At 32.5% G+C, this 21,751-nt stretch overlaps 1 protein-coding gene across 2 annotated transcripts; it reads left to right on the top strand.

Annotated features, from left to right (window-relative positions):
- Positions 1-12: 12 nt before the first annotated feature.
- On the top strand, positions 13-19,968 carry LOC132758138 (N(6)-adenine-specific methyltransferase METTL4-like). Of its 2 annotated transcripts, none has more exons than XM_060749668.1 (11): positions 13-53; positions 2,349-2,474; positions 3,659-3,792; positions 3,966-4,025; positions 4,648-4,978; positions 6,635-6,790; positions 8,243-8,312; positions 9,216-9,390; positions 12,928-13,216; positions 15,468-15,559; positions 19,318-19,968. In XM_060749668.1, exons 2-11 carry the CDS (start codon positions 2,381-2,383, stop codon positions 19,360-19,362), a joined length of 1,446 nt encoding a protein of 481 aa, XP_060605651.1. In that variant the 5' UTR covers positions 13-53; positions 2,349-2,380; the 3' UTR covers positions 19,363-19,968. The 2 variants fall into 2 exon arrangements, with proteins under 2 accessions (XP_060605651.1, XP_060605650.1); XM_060749667.1 differs by having other exon boundaries at positions 15-118.
- The last annotated feature ends 1,783 nt before the right edge of the window (positions 19,969-21,751 follow it).

The raw sequence follows: 21,751 nt of genomic DNA, 5'->3' as shown, positions 1-21,751 counted from the left end.
GACCGTAAAGTTCTGCAGTGATAGCCAAGGTAATCCGAAAATCCGGTGCAAATGTAAACATGATGTTTTAATTTATAATTTTTATTTTCATTACTCCAGCAAAGATTATTTGTCACCTGTATGTATATTTTATCTTTGCAATTTAAGTGTTATTGACTTTGATCATGAAAATAATTGCTGTCATTTTGGTTTTTAGTCACATGCCGAATTGGACCTTAATTAGGTTTATCTTGAATAATACCTCGTGCAAATCATCCTACCTAGATACTGTGGTAAATTAGTTCACATGATTTTACATTTATGAGGTCTTGACAGCAATTTCTGTCAAGATGGCTGTCATAATGGCTGGATATTTATTTATAATGTCAGATCAAATGAACAATCATCTAGCCCTTCCACCAGAGCCCAGAAACATCCTACAGGTATCCTACTGGTAGAGGTGACACATGTACATGTATCTGTATTCTGAAATCCAATCAGATTGTCTTGGTCTAATTTATCACAGTGTTCAAGACTTTATTTAAAGACAAGTAATAATTATTAAGCCCTCTTCTCACTTCCTCTCTGAGCATTCATGTTGCTAAGAATAGACCGGGCATCGGCAGAAGATTTGAAGACAAGTAAATGGGCCAGCAATAAATGACCAGCCCCTAGTACAAATGACGGCTTTAAAGAGAGACATACCCTTTGCTTAGCACCACCACCACAGCCTTTTTAACGGCTTCCTCCTTTTTTTTCTCAGCTGGGTACTGTACATTTAGGTTCTCATTGGCCGAAGACAGGGACCTACGTTTGGCTCAAAATAAATTTCTTTGGCTAATACTCTCTGGAAATAGCGTGGAGGTAAAATTATCATCACTTTGTGCTTCAAAATGATTTCGAGACGTTTCGGCCCCAAGACGTATCGGCCCCAAACTACCCAAGACGTTTCGGCCCCGGACGTTTCGGCCCTTTACCAAATCGGCCCCATGATATGTACTGTATTTTAAACCGATATATTAATAGCATTTCAATGATTAAATGAATCAATTAATATATATATTTAATCATTTTGTATAAAAACTAGATTATATTAGTAGTAGGGAAAAAGTAATCAATACAAATACAGAACATAAACTTTATTTGAAAACATTTCTGTCCGTTTATCAGTCACAATTTTTACACTTAAAATCCGATTGTAAGTATTAAATCACAGTTAATTTCCAGCAAATAATGTATCTAATTTAATTTTATATATAATGAAATTATTCCAACAATTATACGCACAAACACTTTATTTTCGAATGTTATAACTTATCTATAGCAGGTACATAGCATTTATAATTTGGTTTCAGTTTTTCAATCAGTTTTATAACATCTAGCATCTATCATTATCTAATAGCAATAATAATTAAAAATATTATCATGAGATTGTAGCAAACTGTTTTTTTCATATCTTTTGAAGTTTTCTCTGATATTACTTACCGCCAATTAGCATAAAGCTATAAACAGTTAATTAGTTACACCTTGAAAAAAAAATTACGTATAGTTTAATTAAGATCAAAAGATAATGTTTTCTAAGTAATAATTGTAATTAACTTTCTTTATCCAGAAGTTTTAGTGGTTTGTTTTATAAATTAAGTAACCTGCCTTTATTGTTTGTTACACCTTTAAAACATTAACGTACATCTAAAAAACATTAACGTACATCTAAATGGTTCAAGAGATCAAAAGATAATAAATAATTATTTAAAGAATTAAAGTGTCATAATTGTTTAATTGTTATTAAATTAATTGTTGTTAATCAATCAAGCAATATACTATAGTGGGGCCGAAACGTCTCTCGGAAAAGGGCCGAAACGTCCAGGGGCCGATTTTTCGACTGGGGCCGATTTGGTTTGGGGCCGAAACGTCCTGTTTCCCTTCAAAATTTACTCTTAAAGGGGATGATTGGTGACATGTAAGGGGTCTGTACCCTTTTGGGCAGATGGACCCTCATTAAACATAGAATAATGGTACAGAACTACATACATGTATCAATCAATCTGCTTATCTCTCTATTCCATCCCATCCCCATTGGGTAATATGTAGAACATTGTAGATGATAGACGATGCATTGTATAAGGCATGATATCATCTATTGTAAATGTTTTTGTTTGCTTTAAAGAAAATTGCGAGTAAAAGTACAAATCTGTATAATACAATGTATGTAGAAAACTAATACTATTACCAATGTGTTTAACATGCAAGTTAATGAAGTCATGATTGTTTATTATGTTATAGTTGAATGGATTATGCTGTAAAAGTTATGAGTCATTGTTATTAATTTATTGTTTATTAGTATCAATGTATAATTATTTTTTTTGTAGATGGTGAGGTGATGATGTGAAGAGTTACAGCAATGTCAGTTATTGTAGAAAATGGAAATGGATGTATCATAGATCACCATAAAGCATCTATAGTAACAATAGAAACACCACATAATGTTGGTAGAGGTAATACATGTACTTTTGCAATTCTCATATCTCTATGTTGTACATGTATAGGATTGTAAAGAACATTATAAAATCTTTAAAAGAGGATAGAACTAAAACATGTTTTCTTAAGTCTATATAGATTGCTCACCCCTGGGGAATATTGCAAAAAAATATTGTACGGATGATACTTATTTCCAGAATGATAGATTGAATGTGTTTGACTATGATGTCACATTAGGCTGTATAATAAAAAGTTTAGTCATGAGGTAAATAAAAAACAATATGAACACATTGCTTTCAAGCCTTAAACTACTGAGCGTGTAAATCGGATATGCCCAGTTTTTAATTTAGAACAGTCCTTTAAGATTTAAAGGGATTTCAATATTGAAAAAAAAACACATTTAATGAGCTGTATATTCCTATTTTGAACATTCTATAGCTCATCTATTTGTTTTAGCGACTAAAAGCAAAATTACTCCTAATTATCAAATAAAGACATTAGAAAAATCAGAGAATTTTATGATTGTATTATAAAGCTCTACTGAAAAATATATTAAGTGTTTAATAAATGGATAAATGCTCTCAATTGGTATAATGCTGCACATGCTAAACATGTATTTTACAGCCAAATAAAGGCTGTTTCCCCTAACTTTAAATAGGTATATTTCCCCCTAAAAATGCTACTATTTTCCCCTAAAATGCCCTGTGCACATTCTTCACTAGAATCATGACTTAACAGCAGCTGACTTATGCAGAAAGCTGTCCCTGAAGATAGCCTCTGCCATGTACCATGCATGTTAAATTGAATTGAAATTGAAAATTTTATAAAATGTGCGGGTAAATTCCATTCTCAGTTGTTGATGTCATTTCCTATAAACAAAGTATACCTGATGAAGACTTTTGAGTCGAAACGTTGTATATTTTTCAAATAAAATAATTACATTTTTAAATTGAAACTGGTTTGATTTCTATATTCAAACTTACATTCTCAGTTGTTGGAATTTGATTTTCCCCTTTTCTGATTTATCATGCTGTATTTTCCCCTTCAGATTGGTTTTGAAAATTTAAAAAAAATCACTGGACAAATATGAATGAATGTATTATTTTCAATCACTATACATAACAATGTATTTGTTACCAAGTTTAACTCACATTGGAAAAGCTTATTTTGCATTAATACATTTCATTTACATGTATTTCAGATGATAGGCATGGTCATCAATATAAACTTAAGTCTGACCTGTTTGAAATTGTTGAACCTTATAGAATGGATAGTCAGTTTGTAAAATTACAATCAGCAGATAAAAATGAGGATGGCCGAAAGAATAAAAGAAAGGTTGGTACTTGGAAATTGGAAGATTTTTTTTTTAATTTTAAATATTTGATTATGTGGCATCATGTCAATTGTGGCTACCATATTATATTTCATTACTGTATATGTTGGAACTTGTATATAGCCAAGTTTTCAGTATGGATACCTTGCTGATATAGAATGTTTACTTTTTTCAGCGTAAAAGACGAGAACCATTGAATGTTGGGGAAAAAATGGCTGTTGATTTCCATAATGAGGTACAAATATAGTAATTACTTAATGATACCATTGTAGGTGAAGTTCTAATAGCAAGTCATCCTAAATTTAACCAAATGTTTTTAGTTTAAAATGGTTAACTAAATCATAGCATAAAAACAAAATGACGCCATATTTTTTTCTACTTCAGTTTTATTTCAAAGACATATAGTAACCTGCTTTCAAATACATTGAAAGCAGTATTTTTGAAGTTATGGCTCCTTTCTAACTTAAAATTTTTAACAGACAAGCATTAACACCACATGTGGTTCTCATGATTAATAGACAGTATCCAGAACTCGTCAAAGTGGGGTTTTCCCAGCTTATCTGTAGGTACAAACTATTTTTTACTGTTACAACTTAATGGTGCATTACCCTTCACAATAAATTAGTTAACCTGTTTCACTTATTTTCAAAACTGTTACTGTAAAAGTTTGTATGTACCTACTTTATTAGCTTGAAAAACCCAAAATATTCTTAATACCAAAGTAAGTCTATTACAATGATATCGTTCATGCGGTACTATTGGAGACAAATATAATTCTTCAGTACAAAATTTTTTGAAAGAAAAAGATAAAAGTGTGACATTTTTCATTAAGCTCTGTTTGTCTCATTGTTTATTAGGTCAAAGGATATATAGAGACAGCATATAAAAGTCTCCTTGAACTTGGTCAAAAGATGAGCTACTTCATGACCCAGAGCAACATTGACCTCAGAGATAATAATGTAGCTGCTAGGAAGGCAGCTTTATTGGATGGTACCCTGCATTCATTTATAGACATGTGCGAGCAGTCAGATCATGACAGGAACCAGGAATGCCTGGCTGGTTGCTATACTGGTGCCTCTTCTTGCTCTCTAAATTGTGTAGGGACACAACAAGCCTGGAACCAGGAATGTCAGCAAGAAGAACATGATAGATTGAGCAATTGTGTACCTACTATACAAGTTTCTGAAGGTAAATGATCATGTTTTTTAGCTCGACTATTCGAAGAATATGAGAGCTATTGTAGTCGCCCCGGCGTCGGCGTCGGCGTCAGCGTCGTCGTCTGCGTTGGTTAAAGTTTTTTGTAAAGTCAAATATCTCAATTATTGCTTGAGATATTCAATTGAAACTTACAATACTTATTTATAGTAACAAGGTACATCAGATTGACAAGTTGGATAACTCTACCTACAATATTGACAGAATTATGCCCCTTTTTAACTTAGAAATTTTGGTTAAAGTTTTTTGTAAAGTCAAATATCTCAATTATTGTTTGAGATATTCAATTGAAACTTACAATACTTATTTATAGTAACAAGGTACATCAGATTGACAAGTTGGATAACTCTACCTACAATATTGACAGAATTATGCCCCTTTTTAACTTAGAAATTTTGGTTAAAGTTTTTTGTAAAGTCAAATATCTCAATTATTGTTTGAGATATTCAATTGAAACTTACAATACTTATTTATAGTAATAAGGTACATCAGATTGACAAGTTGGATAATTCTGCCTACAATATTGACAGAATTATGCCCCTTTTTAACTAAGAAATTTTGGTTAAAGTTTTTTGTTAAGTCAAATATCTCAATTATTGCTTGAGATATTCAATTGAAATTTACAACACTTTTTTATAGTAACAATGTACATCATTTTGCAAAATTGCAATATTTGCAGAATTATTTGCCCCTTTGAAACTTAGAAATTTTGGTTAAAGGTTAAAGGTCTTCAAAGATATTTACTTGAAACTTTACACATGTACTTAGGGTCATAATTTGAGGGTCATAATTGTATGTCACTGACCAAGTTCCATAACTCTATCTTGCATTAAGGCTGATTCATATCCCCTTTTCTACTTAGTCTCTTGGTTAATGTTTACATGCAAGTTTTACATATCTCAATAACTATTAAAGATATTTATTTAAAACTTCACATATGCATTTAGGGTCAGAATTGTAGGTCACTGACAAAGATCCATAATTCTATCTTGCATTTAGGCTGATTTTTCTTCCCCTTTTCAACTTAGAAATTCATGATAAAGTTTTGCTTGTAAGCTGTTATCTCCATAACTACTGAAGGGTTTGTGTCTTTTTTGGGACAATTTTATGCCTTCATAATAATAAAGCAGTGATTTACTTGATAAAACATCTTAATAACAAGCCTTTGTACCTTTTCTGTCAAATTTATGTATCCATAGGTAATTAGTATTATTATACTCAATAAAACACCCTAATGACATTACCTTCCAAATAGTCAAGCAAATACTGTATAATTAGACTCTCTCTAAGGCCTATAACATGAATTTATAAAAAAAGATTAGCCCTTTGGTGAACTTAGAAAATTTAACATTATCAAGGCTCTTTTACTATCAAGCACTAAGAATACTCGAGCGTGCTGTCCTACTGACAGCTCTTGTTTTTGTTGTTCCTTCTAGTTTCTATGCAACAAATAATTAACAAAATTTTGCATACAATTTGTCTGTGGTCTTACATTGAGAAATATAATATGAAAGGCCTAAAGTTGAGAGAAGGTTTTCAAACTGGTTCACTGAAAACTTTTATAAACATTTTAAATAATTAAATCTTAATGGTGCTGAAATTTTAATCAGTTGTTTTTATCAATTACAGTGAAAGATCTGTCATTGTTTGGTACAATCAACGTGATCTGGCAGAACTGGGATCAGTCAGGCAGGCTGGTTAAATGTAAGGGAGAAAACTACATAATTCCAGAAAACTGTACCTTCCTTATGTCAGATATATCCGAGTTTAACAAACTAGGCAAAGGTATATTAAATTATGTTTTTATTTGTGAGAATTGTTCAATATTATATTATTAATGTAGCATACAATTTTCAAAATTTCAAGGGAAATTATTATTGCATATACTGATTAAAAATCATATATAAGTTAATTCCCTTTAATTAAGTAATAAAATTTAACACAGTCTCGCAACATTAGAAAACTTTCAGACAAACATAAACTTTGTGTTAAGTATTTTCAAATAAGGATTTAAAAAGTTGCTTTGAATGTTCAGCGTGTTTGCCTATCAATATTTTGATCATTATTCTTTCAGTATCTGTTCATTGTTCACTGTAGTTTTTTCTTCACCATTCACATGGTCTTATAAGTAAAAGAACGTTTATTAAGAAAATAAGCAGAATTTAGAGGACCAGTGGCCTAGTGGTGAATGTATAAGCTTCTCAACCCACGGGTCATGGGTTCAAGCTCTTTTAGAATCACAATCATGTTTTATCATGTGGCACTAGGACTGGCCTTAAGGTTATAAAAACATTTTTCTGAGTCTTGTCTCAAATTCAAGGATTTTCATTGGTCAGTGTACATTCTGTGTCGTATTCTGACCAATCAAATACTTGGGATCTTATTTTTAACTGTATAACCTCAGATCCTGGATAGTTTCCGGAATCTGTCTTTACTGTGATTCTGATAAGATTTCATCACAAATAAGTAATACTAAATATGGTTAAACTAAAATTCAAATCAGGACAAATCAACTATGCAAATTAAGAGATATAAAGTTTAAAGATCCTGTTTACTGTAATTAAGGATGTAACAACACTTAAGTGGAATTTTATATATGTATATAATTATTCTCCTAAAACAATTTCCAAACAACCAGTATCGGTGTCATGAAGAAACATGGTCGTGACTCAATTTGGGCTTACACGCATGATCCCTGGGTTGAGAGGCAGACCCCTTAACCACTAGCCCAATGCTCCCTTTAAAAAGGCATACCGTTGTTTTAACAGACAGCTGGAAGTAAGAAAACTGTTACAAGAAAACCACTTGAGTAATTTTGTGGACATGTAATGAAATAGTTCATATTATAAACAATTCTAGCACATCCTGCATTTTTCCCTATTGATTATAGAAGAATCGAAAGTGTGTATTATTATGCAACAAAATTACGGTTAAGTTTAAACATATGAGCCGTGCCATGACAAAACCAACATAATAGGTTTGCAACCAGCATGGATCCAGACCAGCCTGCGCATCCATGCAGTCTGATCAGGATCCATGCTGTTCGCTATCAGTTTCTCTACTTGTAATAGGGTTGGTAAGCGAACAGCATGGATCCTGATCAGACTGCACGGATGCGCAAGCTGGTCTGGATCCATGCTGGTCGCAAACCTATTAAGTTGGTTTTGTCATGGCATGGCTCATATGTTTTAACTTAACCTCATGGTAATTTCTCATACTTTTGTCATTTTTCAACAGCTCTTGGAAAATTTGATCTCCTTGTAATGGATCCACCTTGGACAAATAAATCCGTGAAACGCAAGAAAAAGTAAGTATTCATATTTCACCGAATAAACTTGTTGAATCTACTCAAGTAATTTTATAATGTGTGAAATTATTGATGTAAAACATGCTGAACCTGTAGTTATATGATTTGTTTTGCTAAAAGTGATTTTGTATAATAATTAAAAAAATGAAACGTAATATCTACCGGTAGCTGGCAGATCACATTTCACACCTACATGTACTCACTGATTTAGTCTAGACAAATCCTGTGTTACAATGTTGTCATCTACATTAAAGGGACATGCCTTCAGATTTATGTTAAATTTTTATGAAATTTTTTTATATAAATGATATAAATCTATAAAGGTGACATCTAATGAAATATTTTTATAAAATTTGAAAGTGGAAAAATTATGCTGTTTTCATAAGATTATGTTCAATTTAAATTTTTTTTTTTAAATTTAATAATTTCTTGCAACATATATAAATCACTTTTGAGTTGCTTCCTGGAACCAACCAGTACCAGTATCATAAAAAACATGGTCACTCGATTTGGACTTGAACCCATGATTCCTGGGTTGAGAGGCAGACACCTTAACCACAAGACCACTGCTCCCCTTAAAAAGGCATACTGTTGTTTTAACAGACAGCTTGAACTTAGAAAACAGTAACAAGAAAACCACTCCAGTAATTTTGTGGACATTTAATGAAATAGTTTATATTATAAACAAACAGAATCATATACACTTTGTCACTGGTACCATAACATGTTTAAACAGAAAGTGATAAGCGTTTAAGCCACAAGTAAAGAACCAGGCCGACCTACACATGCTGTCTGACCAGGCTCTATAAATTTTGGTAAGTTAGTGTAGTTGAGAATTGCTGTGATTACTGTTTTATAGTTCTGTTGGAAAATGATGAAAACAATGTAACATTTTGTTTACAGATACCATACAATAGATAATGACATGTTGTTAGGTCTACCTTTATGTGACCTCATGAACCCTGGATGTGTTGTTGTTGTCTGGGTTACAAATAAACAGAATCATATACACTTTGTCACAGAAGAACTCTTTCCTTCTAAAAACATTAGATTCACAGCAAGATGGTACTGGTTGAAGGTAAGGTCAATTATGTAATATATATCTTACCTTTTTAGCTCACCTGACCACAAAGTGGTCAAGATGAGGTATAGTGATGGGGCTATGTCCGGCGTCCGTCATCGTGTGTCGTTTGTCGTCAACAATTGGGTTGTTAACAGTCTAGCAGTCACAGTTTTGATTGGATCATTGTCAAACTTTGTCAGAATGTTTGTCTCAATGAAATACAGATCGAGTTTGAAGATGGGTTATCTCGAGTCAAAAACTAGGTCACAGGAGCTAAAAATAGAAAAGCTTTTTAACACTCTACTGGCTGCAGTTTTGGTTCAAATATTCTGGAAATTTGTCAGGAAGGTTGTTTTGATGATTTCTAGGTCAAGTTTGAAGATGGGTCATATCCGGTTAAAAACTAGGTCACTTGAGCTAAAAAAAGAAAAAGCTTGTTAACACTCCAGTGGCTGCAGTTTTGATACAAATATTCTGGAAATTTGTCAGGAAGGTTGTTTTGATGATTTCTAGGTCAAGTTCCAAGATGGGTCGTCTCCGGTCAAAAACTAGGTCACAGAAGCTAAAAATAGAAAAATCTTTTTAACACTAGTGTCTGCAGTTTTGATCCAAATATCCTGGAAATTTGTCAGGAAGGTTGTTATGATGATTTCTAGGTCGAGTTTGAATATGGGTCGTCTCCAGTCAAAAATTAGGTCACATTGCCCAAATATGGAAAACCTTTTTAACACAAAAGAGGTCGCATTTTTGACTCAATTGTCATCAAACTTGGCCAGGATCTTGTCTAAGACATTGCTTGGATGCGGTTGATGGGTCATGGGAGTGATCCAGGGCCATCATGGCCCTCTTGTTAGTTTTACAATCAAATTTTGGTGCTGAATGTTCTTTTATATATCACCACATTATTTCATGTCCTGAATATGTATGTTGAAGTGAAGGTCATTAGATCAGCTGATTTTAAGTGTTAAAAGTGACACCATGCATATCCAAGAATAAATATCAGTAAAAATTAAAATTACTTGACATTTTGCCTTAATAATACCCCTACAAGTTTAGGGGGTGTATATTGGAGTCAGCTTGTCGGTCGGATCATCCTTCTGTTGGTCCACATCATGGTTTCTGGACGATAAATAAGAGTTTGGAATGAGGTATTGTAATCAAACTTGGTATATAGCAACCTTAAGAGGAGACCCTGGTAGGTATTGCATTAAATGGACCCCCGGGTGTCAAGGTCACTGTTACTAAAAATTGAAAAATGGTTTTCGGACAATAACTAGAGTTTGAAATGAGATATTGTAATCAAACTTGGTATAGAGCAACCTTATGTAGAGACCCCGTTTGGTCAAAGTTGCTGGTGGGGATATAAATCACTTTCAGTGATAGGTCTAGTTGTGTTCAGTTTTTAGAATTTACTATGAATCAATAATAATAATCCACATGACCAACAAAAATTTCTATATATCTTTCAAAATGTATACTTTACATTCAATTCTTGAGAAGAATATGGCAGTCATTTTATAATATCAGACCCTATTCTGTTGGCTGACTAACTTTTCATGTTGATATTCTTTATGTTGTAATGATCTTTTCCAAAAAAAGAACCTGAACAAGTCTATTCAAGAAATTAATCTGATTAAAAGACATTCAACTTAGACAACTGTTTCAGTTCCATTCCACTTATACAACTGTTTCGCTTCCATTTCTTCTTCCACAACTGTTTTAGTTCTATTTCTCTTTTACAACTGTTTCAGTTCCATTCCTCTTTTACATGAGTTTTAATTCCATTCCTCTTTTACAGTGGTTTCAATTCCATTCTTCCTTTACAATGGTTTCAATTTCATTCTTCCTTTACAATGGTTTCAGTAATATTCCTCCTTTACAATGGTTTCAGTTATATTCCTCCTTTACAATGGTTTTAGTTATATTCCTCCTTTACAATGGTTTCAGTTATATTTCTCCTTTACAATGGTTTCAATTCAATTCCTCCTTTACAATGGTTTCAATTCCATTCATCTTCCTCAGGTGCTACAATTTCATTTATCTTCCACAACTATTTCAATTCCATTTCTTTTACAACTGTCTCAATTCCATTCCTCTTCTCTAACTGTTATGATTCCATTCGGAATTTCCTCTTCTCCAACTGTTTCAATTCCATTCCCTTTACAACTGTTTTAATTCCATTCCTCTTCTCCAACATTTCTTTTACAATGGTTTCAATTCCATTCCTCTTCCTCAGCTGCTACCATTTCATTCATCTTTTACAACTTGTTTTGTTCCATTCATGTTCTGTGTGATTAACAATTATATTCTTTACATGTCATGTTATCAAAGGCAGGTAGTTTTTCAGAATATTAGCTAATTATTGTAATGGTAGAACCGTGGTTGTATGCATGATTAGCATGAAATGTTTTAGTTCTGTTTAATTGGTATTTAATACTGTTATACTAACAGCAAACAAACAATTTATAATTGGATGTTTCCTTTTTCATGTAATATATCGTGTGATTGATACACTTGTGTTCATTGAACCCTTTACATTTATTTTCTAGACATTAGTTTAGTTCTATAGTCCAGAACAAATTAGTTATATTTCTACATTAAAGAGACGTTTACTTTATCATTTTGAAAGCTTAATGTTTTATCTTACTTGAGAAAACATTCTTTGATGTTTGTATAGCAGTTAGTGAAGCTAGATTCTGAGAGAAAATTGCCAATTGTTAAAGGGGATAATGTGGACATATTTAGTGCCATTTAATATAAGCCATTTAAGATGTTTAAAGGTCATAATAGTTCTGTTAGATCATTGTACTCATTGAACTGGTTAATGTTCTTGAACTTAATTGTTTGAAAGAATAATGTTATTATTCTGAACAATTTGTATACAGTACAAAATTTAAAAAATAATATTGGTTTCAGCTGTGTTTATCTGCTATGTAACACTGGTTACGAGTTTTGATGCATAGGAATTGACCACGAAGGCTTAAATTTTTTTATGGCTTTATGAATTAGTAAAGGATGTATTTTATTGTAAATAATGTTTTTTTTTTTAAAGTATTGTTAACCTTACTCTGCTGGAACCTAGAGTGATTAGCCTTTGTAACCAGTATAGAGCCAGGCCAGGCTGCATGTCCAAGTTATATTTATCCAATGTTCGCATTTGATTATATTTGAAATTTTAGCAGATTTTAATTAAAGTTTTCCCTAGTGGCTGAGGGGTTGCCTTTACCTGTTGATGCATCAGAATTGCAGCCACCATTTAACCCTGTGTGATCATAAGTGGCAACTAAATGGGTTCAAATTATCAGAGTCTATGCATCTCATAGCTCCAGCAGGTGTGGTGGTTTTGACCCCTGGTGTTGCTTAAAGTTTGAAACACCTAAGGTGAGCCAAAATCATCTTTACTGTTTCGGCACCATATGACCTATACTGTGTTTGTGCACTGTAAAACCAAACAAAACAAACAAATTGAAGTTATTTTGCCCTGTTGTTATTTATCATTATTGTTATTTTTCATTATCGTTATTTTGTCATAAATCAGAAGTTATTTTTCAGGTAACAAAGACAGGACAGTGTGTATATGATCTTGAATCTCCTCATAAGAGACCCTATGAGACTTTAATTATCGGGAAGTATCATCCAGTTTCCATGGAAACACAGAATGCAACATGTGACCTTGATAATGCACGTGATTCAAGTCAGGCAAGTAATCTAAAAATAGATGCACCTGAAAACGATTGGGCAAGTTCAAAAGATAACCAAGACAGTAGAGGTTGTATCACTGACAACAAGGTTATTATAAGTGTACCATGCAGTCTTCATTCAAAGAAACCTCCATTGACAGGTATATTTTAATTACCATCCTTGTACTATTTTATAGATGGTTTGTTGGTCTAATTATTCAAGAACAGTTTTGATTTACAAAATGTTTAGTTCTGGTTCTAATGCTAGAATTTAATTGTATAAATTTTGCATTTTGACATTCAAACAAAACTTAAAACCCTTTTCTTAGAATAGATAAAGAAAGTTGATCTAAGAATAGATGAAGAAAGTTGTTCTTAGAATAGTTAAAATAGATAAACACAGTTGCTCTAATAATAGATATGGAAAGTTGATCCAAGAGTAGATATAGAAAGTTGATCCAAGGATAGTTAAACACAGTTGTTCTAAGAATAGATAAACACAGTTGTTCTAAGAAAAGATAGAGAAAGTTAATCCAAGAATTGATAAAGAAAGTTGATCCAAGAATATTTAAACACAGTTGTTCCAAGAATAGATAAACAAAGTTTGTTCCAAGAATAGATAAACAAAGTTGGTCTAAGAATAGATAAACAAAGTTGTTTTATGAAAAGATGAAGAAAGTTGTTCTAAGTTCTAAGAATAGATAAACAAAGTTGTTCTAAGAAAAGATAAACATAGTTGTTCCAAGAATAGTTAAACAAAGTTGTTCTAACAATAGATAGAGAAAGTTGTTCCAAAAATAGATAAACACAGTTGTTCTAAGAATAGATAAACAAAGTTGTTCTAAGAATAGATAGACAAAGTTGTTCTAAGAATAGATAGAGAAAGTTGATCCAAGAATTGATAAAGAAAGTTGATCCAAGGATAGTAAAACACAGTTGTTCTAAGAATAGATAAACACAGTTGTTATAAGAAAAGATAGAGAAAGTTAATCCAAGAATTGATCCAAGAATATTTGAACACAGTTGTTCCAAGAATAGATAAACAAAGTTGGTCTTAGAATAGATAAACAAAGTTGTTCTAAGAATAGATAAAGAAAGTTGTTCTAAGTTCTAAGAATAGATAAACAAAGTTGATCTAAGAATAGATAAACAAAAAAATTGTTCCAAGAATAGATACACAAAGCTGCGGCACTATTGTAGAGGAAACATTCATTTGGTTTGTGAATATATAATGATTACAAGTCGCATTTTCTTATTCTTTTTCCTACAATTATTGTAAATACAATAGCATACCAATAAAACAATTAAGCCATTAGAGAAGAATGGTAAACCCTATGATTTCATTGGTAAATGCCTTAAATAATTCATATACACTCTGCTAGTTGGTGATATGCCTGCCGCATTATCTTGGGAGAGCATTAAAAATACAGACTTGGATTTGCATGTTTGAGCCCAAGAAGCAGCACATGTATTTCTTTGACAGTTTAGTAGACAACAATATGTTTAAATTTGTTATTATTCATCAACTGTTGAATAAAATATTTTATGTGAAGAAGTAAGCAAAACTGAATGTTACTACTGGTAAACTGAGTGGGAAGCCCTTTACAAAGAAACTGCCTTAATCTGCCACAATACCAGGGATTTTTTCCAGGATTTTGGGAGTACGACCCATACCCACGGAATTGAGAATTTCAGCGGTGTTTTGTTAGAAATTGGGAAAAAATGCATCACTGAAATTTTACAGTGATTAAATGAATGCAAACAATTACTGTGTAAGATGGCATCTTCAAACATTTAAGCACTGTTACAGTGAAGAAGCCCTTATTTGCAAAGATTTTAGAATTTTTATTCAATATTTTTATATTGTAACTTTCAATTGGGAATTTTTTCCTGTGGATTGGGAAAATAATATACTATTTTCAGTTGGGAATATGACCCAATAACGGCTATAAAATAAACCAAAAAAAATCCCTGAATACACAGCTTAAAGCAGCACACCTCCAGATTCATGCTGATTTTCATGAAAATTTTGAAAATATATAAAAAAAGTAAAATATTGTGAAGTGAAAAAAGAAAATAATTTTAACATTGCAAACAGCATTTACATCCCATCTTGATTACCAAAAAAAGACGTCAAAATATGCAAAAAATAGCCCTTACTGCATTAATAGTAATGTTGTATAAATCTGGTGAAAAATAAAAATACCACAAAATTGTTAATAAATCGCACATAATTTGGAAATTTTTACAGTTATCTTGAATCATTATACTTTTCTTCAAATCTTTGTACTTTTTTTTCTCAATTTTTATTTTATTGAAATATTTTGGTTTATCTTGAGGCATGCAGCTTTAACTGACATTCCTGTTAACGTACTAATGTTATTATTGACTGTTATTATTTTTCTTTTTTAGAAGTTTTGAGGCCTTACTTACCTAATGATCCCAAATGTATGGAACTGTTTGCTAGAAACTTGCTACCTGGCTGGACATCGTGGGGGAATGAGGTTTGTTATATGATTTTAAGCTTGTCTGTTTCGAAGAAAAAGTCAATCTATTATGATGGCTGCTAATTATCATAGTAGTTCAGGACATCATCATGCAAAAAAATTAATGTAGCTCATTGGCATTATTATGTAAACAGTATTTTTAAAGGTATCAACATGAAACTTGAAATACCTGCTAATCATTATCATGACAATTTGCAGTTGTAAAATAAGTGGCATTATTCTTAAAGATAAATTTTTGGAGTAATGCCCCTTTTAAATTTAGAATTTTTGTCAAAATTAGTTTTTGATGGTTGTTGAACTGAAAAGATGATCACTATCACGATATGTAGAACTCTTGATTTTGGCATTATCAATTTATGATAGGAAATAGTGTTGCTGTGACTAATTATTGGTAAAGGCGTCTGTCTGTGAACCCAAGGGGATTGTTGGTTCAAGCTCAACTTAGGTCATGACCTTGTTTCTTCACATTACACCAGTACTGGTTTTAAGTTCTAGGAAGTGGAATCGAGAGTGGTTAATATAAGTTGCAGGAACTTGTTTCACAAATGAATTTAACCTAATTTAGTTAGTTAGTCTTTTGTGATGGAAGTTCATTATTTCATATGGAGTGGTTTGAATTGAGCTTAGCATTTACTGTAGTAATTTTTCAGGTAAATGTTTTAGGTGAAATGCACTGGAAATTTACAATTCTTTTGGGGAGAGATACTCTTTTGATCCATTTCCCTAAAAGGGAACAGAAGTCAATTCACCAATGTTTACTGAAAACAGTTTAATCTAAAAGATGATGACATAGAACAGTTTTAAAGGTACTCGAGTCATCAGGGAAATAGATATCTGGAATTATTTATGTTGTGTTGCAAATGAATTTCAGATTAATTCTTGATTAATAGATTCATGGCTTAAATAATTGCATTAAAATTGATTGTGTACTAATGGAATTTGCTATCTGGTCTGTAACTCTTTTTGTTGTTGCTGCTGCAATTGTCAAAAGGGAGGACATGTTTCTTACTGATAGGATTATAAGAAAATAAGATGGTCTTTAAGAAACAATTCTAGTGGAAAAAAAAGAAAGTCACTTAAACAAACACAAATGTTTACCAGTGTGTATCATGCTTTTGTTGTGCCTTTACAAATAGTTGTTCTGCCTCTACAAATAGTTGTTGTGCCTTAACAAATAGCTGTTATGCCTCTACAAATACATGTAGTTGTTGTGCCTTTACCAATAGCTGTTGTGCCTCTACAAAATAGTTGTTGTTTTGCCTCTACATGCCTCTACAAGTAGCTGTTGTGCCTCTACAAATAGTTGTTCTGCCTCTAAAATAGCTGTTGTGCCTCTACAAGTAGTTGTTGTGTCTCTACAAATAATTGTTATGCCTCTACAAATAGTTGTTGTGCCTCTACACATAGTTGTTGTGCCTCTACAAAATAGTTGTTGTCCTGCCTCTACAAGTAGCTGTTGTGCCTCTACAAATAGTTGTTCTGCCTCTAAAATAGCTGTTGTGACTCTACAAGTAGTTGTTGTGTCTCTACAAATAGCTGTTATGCCTCTACAAATAGTTGTTGTGCCTTAACCAATAGCTGTTGTGCCTCTACAAATAGCTGTTGTGCCTCTACAAATAGTTGTTGTGCCTTTACCAATAGCTGTTGTGCCTCTACAAATAGTTGTTGTGCCTCTACAAATAGTTGTTGTATCTCTACACATAGTTGTTGTGCCTCTAAAAATAGTTGTTGTGTCTCTGCAAATAGTTGTTGTGTCTCTACGAAAAGTTGTTTTGCCTCTACAAATAGTAGTTGTGCCTCTACAAATAGTTGTTTTGACTCTACAAATAGATGTTGTTCCTCTACAAATAGTTGTTGTGCCTCTACAAATAGTTGTTGTGCCTCTACATACAGTTGTTGTGCCTCTACAAATAGTTGCTGTGCCTCTACAAGTAGTGGTTGTGCCTCTACAAATAGTTGTTGTGCCTTAACAAATAGCTGTTATGCCTCTACAAATACATGTACACTGTAGTTGTTGTGCCTTTACCAATAGCTGTTGTGCCTCTACAAAATAGTTGTTGTCCTGCCTCTACAAGTAGCTGTTGTGCCTCTACAAATAGTTGTTCTGCCTCTAAAATAGCTGTTGTGCCTATACATGTAGTTGTTGTGTCTCTACAAATAGTTGTTATGCCTCTACAAATAGTTGTTGTGTCTCTACAAATAGTTGTTGTGCCTCTACAAATAGCTGTTGTGCCTCTACAAATAGTTGTTGTGCCTTTACCAATAGCTGTTGTGCCTCTACAAATAGTTGTTGTGCCTCTACAAATAGTTGTTGTATCTCTACACATAGTTGTTGTGCCTCTAAAAATAGTTGTTGTGTCTCTGCAAATAGTTGTTGTGTCTCTACCAAAAGTTGTTTTGCCTCTACAAATAGTAGTTGTGCCTCTACAAATAGTTGTTTTGACTCTACAGATAGATGTTGTTCCTCTACAAATAGTTGTTGTGCCTCTACAAATAGTTGTTGTGCCTCTACAAATAGTTGTTGTGCCTCTACAAACAGTTGTTGTGCCTCTACAAATAGTTGCTGTGCCTCTACAAGTAGTTGTTGTGTCTCTGCAAAGAGTTGCTGTGCCTCTACAAATAGTGGTTGTGCCTCTACAAATAGTTGTTGTGCCTCTATAAATAGTTGTTCTGCCTCTAAAAATAGTTGTTCTGCCTCTACAAATATTTGTTTGGCCTCTACAAATAATAGTTATGCCTCTACAAATAGTTGTTGTGCACTGCTGTCTGGAATTTTTGAGACAGACTATAAAAGATAAGAACAAAATGTTGATATTGTTAATTTGTAATTTTTATGTCCCCTTGTCCATTGATTCTGTCTTATATCTTTATGTAGACAACTTAAACTTGGGCCATAAAATCTTCATTTCCGTGTGATAAAGTCTTGATAAATAAACACAACATACCTGTAGACAAGAATTACATTATATTGACTTGAAATATGACTATGACCCCTTACCAATTTCCTAATATAAGTACATGTATATTATGTTGTTGCACTGTTCATAAAAATTTTATTGCACAGTCGAAAAGCAAAATCACATGACTGTGTCTTTCAAGCCTATTCATATTTACCATGCTTTGAGCTTACAAGCAACAGACTTACTGCTACTCCCGATCACTGTACCTTTCTTGGGAACTTGAAAGGTTATTCTTATTTCAGTTTCATCATTGTACATACAACTAAACAAGCATACCAATAGTAGTACATGTATAAACAATATATAAGAAGTATATTGCCTTTCATAAGATGAATTATAAGAGAAACCTATAACAGTTTTTGTCACACTGTGCAAGATGCTGGCTCAATCTTAAGACACACACTTTTTGCTCGTCACTTTGTTTTCTGATGTTTTGTTTTCTATCGAAATCTCCCCCAATATAATTCAATAATAAATGTTTTGTCATTGTCAGTGAATAACATTTGAGCTGCGTCACGACAAAACCAACATAATGGGTTTGCGACCAGTATGGATCCAGACCAGCCTGCGCATCCGCGCAGTCTGATCAGGATCCATGCTGTTCGCTATCAGTTTCTCTACTTGTAATAGAGTTGGTAAGCGAACAGCATGAATCCTGATTAGCCTGCTGGTCGCAAACTCATTATGTTGGTTTTGTCGTGACGCGGCTCATTTAGTATATGTTATGACTGGTAGATATGAAATCAAAACATGCTATTTTTAACTTTAAATTAATTTATTGTTTCATGTTTTCAGGTGTTGCTACATCAACATGAGAGTTTCTTTGAAGAAGTCATATGACGCACAGCTACATACATGTTGGCATGGAAACATCGTAATGTTTACCTGACCATGGTCCTAAAAACCACACACACACAATAGTTGTGATGGAAACCTGAGAGTGTTGAGCAGTGTATAAGCAAGGCAGGATAAAAATACTTGGAGGTGTTAGAATTTTCTGTATTTGTATGACTGCAAGTAACATGTGCCAGAAAACTTAAAAGTTAATTTGAATATTTTTATTGGCTTAAAGAAGTAAGAAGTGAAGAAACTATTGAGTTACCCTATACTGTATGTGCAGTGGAACTGTTGAAATAATTATTAAAAGTCTAAGTATTGACTTTATAATATCTTCTAGTATGGTATACAGTAAAAAGGTACAGTAACCTGAGATGTTTGCTAACTTGCTTGCAGATGAATTAGTCCAAAATCGTGGTCTAAAAGCATTTATGAAATTACATGTACTTTGCTAGCACCGTTTCTTCTTATACCCTAGTTTTATAATGTTTCAAACTTAATGACAAGATAATCATATTGTTATTGAGATGAAACAGAAAATCTGGTTTTGAGAAGTATATGTTCATGTATAATGGTGAAAATTGAAGAAAGAAACTGAAAAACTTTGAATATTTTGTTATTTGTGTTTTTACAATGTTTGCTCCCTGTCATATACTTTAGTCCTTTCTTTTGTACACAAGTGATACTAAATAATTTTGTAAAAAAATAATTGAATTCTCTATAGATAAATGGGGGAATATTATTATATTACTATTCTTTGTTTTTCTTATTTCTATCATATTTTTTGTTTTAGTTTGGTTTTTAGTTATACAGCTGCTATTATAGTCATATTGTAACATTCTAGCTTTTGTGGTGGAGAAAGTCCTCAGTTTCATCATGCATTACTTCAGTCATTAGCAACCATCAACCTTCTGTAAAGTTAGCTAAATAGCTGTCTCACATGAAAGAATCCAAAGTCCCTGGCTCGATTCTAAACCCACAGTTGTCAGGGGCAAGTTGTTTATTCAGGGACCTAAACCACTCAGACAGAGGTAGTAAAAATTAGATATAAAGTTATAAACTGATGGTTTTTATAGCTAATTAAAACCAGGAATTTGTTGTAGGCAGTTTTATGATTATAACAGACAAAAATAATGATTTAATCTTGAACATGACGATAATTGTTTAATAAAAATGTAATTTAACAATTGAAAAGATATGAAAAACACTTAAACAATTATTGAGACTGGTAACAAGACATGCCAGACATCATCAATACCTCTAGAAATGAGCCGCGTCATGACAAAACCAACATAATGGGTTTGCGACCAGCATGGATCCAGACCAGCCTGCACATCCGCGCAGTCTGATCAGGATCCATGCTGTTCGCTAACAGACCCTATAACAAGTAGAGAAACTGAAAGCAAACAGCATGGATCCTGATCAGACTGCGCGGATGCTGATTAACTTTTATGTCATTTAAACATTATACTACAAGGGCATAATTTTATATAGCAATTATATTGCTAAACTTGCATAATAGAACTGAATTTTATATAACATAATGTGTAATAAAGCTAAATTTTATGTAACCATTTCGCTGCTAAATCTGTGTTATATAGGGCTAAATTTTACATCTAAATTTATGGATGACACTTTATTGTGCTTTTAATTTGAATCTGCTATTTGTTAATCCTAGGAAATTAAATTTCAAATTTCTAAATTTCAGCTGCCAACTGAAGTTTGGTGGGTATAATATGTCAGAATTTTTGTGGTCAGAATTTGTACACCTGATTTCTTTCCCACCAGAATAAAAGGAAAAAGCCTACTCAAGCCTAATATCTTATTTTATTGTTGATTTTTCAATGCATTTCATTTGAATTCAGTTAATATGTAAATGGCAACAATTCATGTCGAAATCACTAAATGTCTAGTTGTGTTGTCAGAAAAATTAGCATTTCAAATTTCTTACATCAATTTATAGATCACATTAAATACAACAACAGACTTCTAGTTTGATTAACATTGTTTAAGTGCTGTTGAATATACTGTCAAGAAACATTCATTTGAAAGTTAAATTTTGTACCAATTTTCTGTATAAAATATGTATTGATTTACAAGAGGCAATGGGTATTTAAATACAAGAAATGAACTGAACTTCAATATTAAAGTACTAGCATGCAGCTACATGTATCTAAAAATAAAAGATATCTGGGTACTGTATTTGTACAAACCTGCTTTTCTTCAAGTAACTTTCCCTACTTCCATATGAAGAGGGCAGCATCATTGTTATTTTGGACTTCAAAAATTGTTTTTTGTACTTCTTCAATGTTATTTTGGACTTCTTCATTGTTATTTTTGACCTCATCATTGTTATGTTGGACCTCAACATAGTTATTTAGGGCCTTTTTTG

Source organism: Ruditapes philippinarum, unplaced genomic scaffold (assembly GCF_026571515.1).
Source record: "Ruditapes philippinarum isolate M1 unplaced genomic scaffold, ASM2657151v2 ctg680_1_1_1_1, whole genome shotgun sequence".
Taxonomy (NCBI): Eukaryota; Metazoa; Mollusca; class Bivalvia; order Venerida; family Veneridae; genus Ruditapes; species Ruditapes philippinarum.
Note: the sequence above shows the minus strand (reverse complement) of the source record. Positions and strands in the feature narration are given on the sequence as shown.

Excerpts from the sequence above, each read along its gene's own strand:
- LOC132758138 (XM_060749668.1), top strand. The coding sequence starts at position 2,381 with ATGTCAGTTATTGTAGAAAATGGAAATGGATGTATCATAGATCACCAT. Across the intron at positions 6,791-8,242 it reads GTTTAACAAACTAGGCAAAG|CTCTTGGAAAATTTGATCTC; the intron begins GTATATTAAATT and ends ATTTTTCAACAG. Across the intron at positions 13,217-15,467 it reads AAAGAAACCTCCATTGACAG|AAGTTTTGAGGCCTTACTTA; the intron begins GTATATTTTAAT and ends TTTCTTTTTTAG.